Genomic DNA, 1,798 nt, shown 5'->3' on the forward strand with positions numbered 1-1,798 from the left:
TGTTCGTAAAGCTAGTGCTGAAGCTGAGCAGAGAATCGACGCTCATATTCTTTCTTGCAGGTGAAATTGGACTCTGATGAGTAATGAAATGTTGTTTTTCTTTGTCTGATTCACTTTATATGAAAATTGATGATCATTTCTTTGTGCAAGCTTATCAGAAAACGTGAAGATGTTTACCGGATTATCAAAATTTATGCTGCAAAGGGAGAGTCAATAGCACCGGAAGCTAAATGCTACCTACAGTGTCTGGTAAGGAAAATTGAATTATGTGCTCCTCTTATATATTGTTTTCAAGGCTTTCACTGTCTCAGACATTACTACTATATTACATTCCTTCTGCTAATGCAATGTAGTGCCTTAACCATAAATACATTTTTACAACTGAGATTATTTAGTTCATCTGGTCTTCCTTATCATAGTCATTTCTAATTTCTTGGTCCAAAATTTTGTACTATTGATATTTAAGGTATTGTTATCCTCATGGACTATCATATGGCACTCTTTAAAAGTTGGACCAGAGAATTTTGTATTCCTGAGCTTCAGTCAGTTACTCCAGAAGAAAGCAGTTGAAATAATGAGCTTCCTTTTCATAGCACATTTTCAAGAGTTGCTTGCAGACTTCTTTTCACTTTACTAAGCTGTTTGAATTGAACCAAATTATTGATTTCTGTTTTATCAGTGACAGGTTAGAGACTTTGAGGACAATGGTCTGAACCTTACTGCAGTAAAAAGACAGGAAGTTGAGCGACTAACAAATGAAATTGATGAGCTTAGCTTGCGCTACATTCAGAATTTAAATGAAGATAGTTCTTGTCTCTTTTTTACTGAGGATGAGCTTGCTGGTTTGCCTCTAGAATTTCTTCAGGTGTTTATTCCAAATTTTGTTTGCTTACTCTGTCACATATGCAAATTTGTGATATTGTCTGTTTCGGACATGGCTTTTCTGAACTATTTCTCATTTCTGCACTTTCTCCTGCAGAGTTTGGAAAAAACTCAAAATAAAGAATTTAAGCTCACCTTGGAAAGTTGTCACGTTGCAGCTATTCTAGAGTTGTGCAAGGTAAGAATTTTCATGGTCCTTGTTGATTGCCATGCCACAGAAAAGGTGGCAGTTACTTGCCAATTCTTAATACTGGCTTTTTTAAATGACCAGGAATAATTTCAACATCACTCTCTATGTCCATGCCAATGCATTAGAATCTGTCTTTGAAAAAGTTTTGGCTCTTGTTTTAAAATTTGCAGATAGCCAAGACAAGGAAGACGGTGGCTATGGCATATGGAAAGAGATGTGGAGATGCCAATATTCCAGTGTTACAAAGATTGGTACTTGTGTCTATTCTAGAAACCCTTGACAGAAGCCTGCAGCACATTTTAATCAGTGAACTTTTTACTATTCTTGTCTCTGTAGGTTCAGTCACGCCATAGATTAGCTCGCGTCCTTGGTTATGCACACTTCGCAGATTATGCTCTTGATCGCAGAATGTCAAAGACATCAATGAGGGTTTGTGAAGAACCCTTAAGTGATTAGTTTATCATTATTCATTACTCGTTTGTACTGACGCCCTTCTTATGCCAGGTGATCAGGTTCCTGGAGGACATCTCGTCCAGTTTAACTGACTTGGCTATTAGAGAGTTTTCCATTTTGAAAGACTTGAAGGTAATATAATGTCGGTATTATATAATAATAAGTGATGCCTTTCTCACTAATTAACTTACGGGGTTTTTAATATCAGAGTAAAGAAGAAGGGGAGATTCCGTTTGGCGTAGAAGATCTATTATATTACATAAAGAGGGTAGA

At 36.5% G+C, this 1,798-nt stretch overlaps 1 protein-coding gene across 1 annotated transcript in view; it reads left to right on the top strand.

Moving 5' to 3' along the window:
* The window catches only part of LOC104704713 (probable thimet oligopeptidase), a 5,839-nt gene that overhangs the window by 1,715 nt on the left and 2,326 nt on the right, over nt 1-1,798 (top strand). The window contains exons 5-10 of the mRNA XM_010420750.2: nt 686-865; nt 980-1,060; nt 1,243-1,323; nt 1,409-1,501; nt 1,577-1,657; nt 1,734-1,793. Coding sequence (XP_010419052.1) covers nt 686-865; nt 980-1,060; nt 1,243-1,323; nt 1,409-1,501; nt 1,577-1,657; nt 1,734-1,793 — 576 coding nt within the window. The remainder of the gene's footprint in view (nt 1-685; nt 866-979; nt 1,061-1,242; nt 1,324-1,408; nt 1,502-1,576; nt 1,658-1,733; nt 1,794-1,798) is intronic.

Source organism: Camelina sativa, chromosome 7 (assembly GCF_000633955.1).
Source record: "Camelina sativa cultivar DH55 chromosome 7, Cs, whole genome shotgun sequence".
NCBI classification, from domain to species: domain Eukaryota; kingdom Viridiplantae; phylum Streptophyta; class Magnoliopsida; order Brassicales; family Brassicaceae; genus Camelina; species Camelina sativa.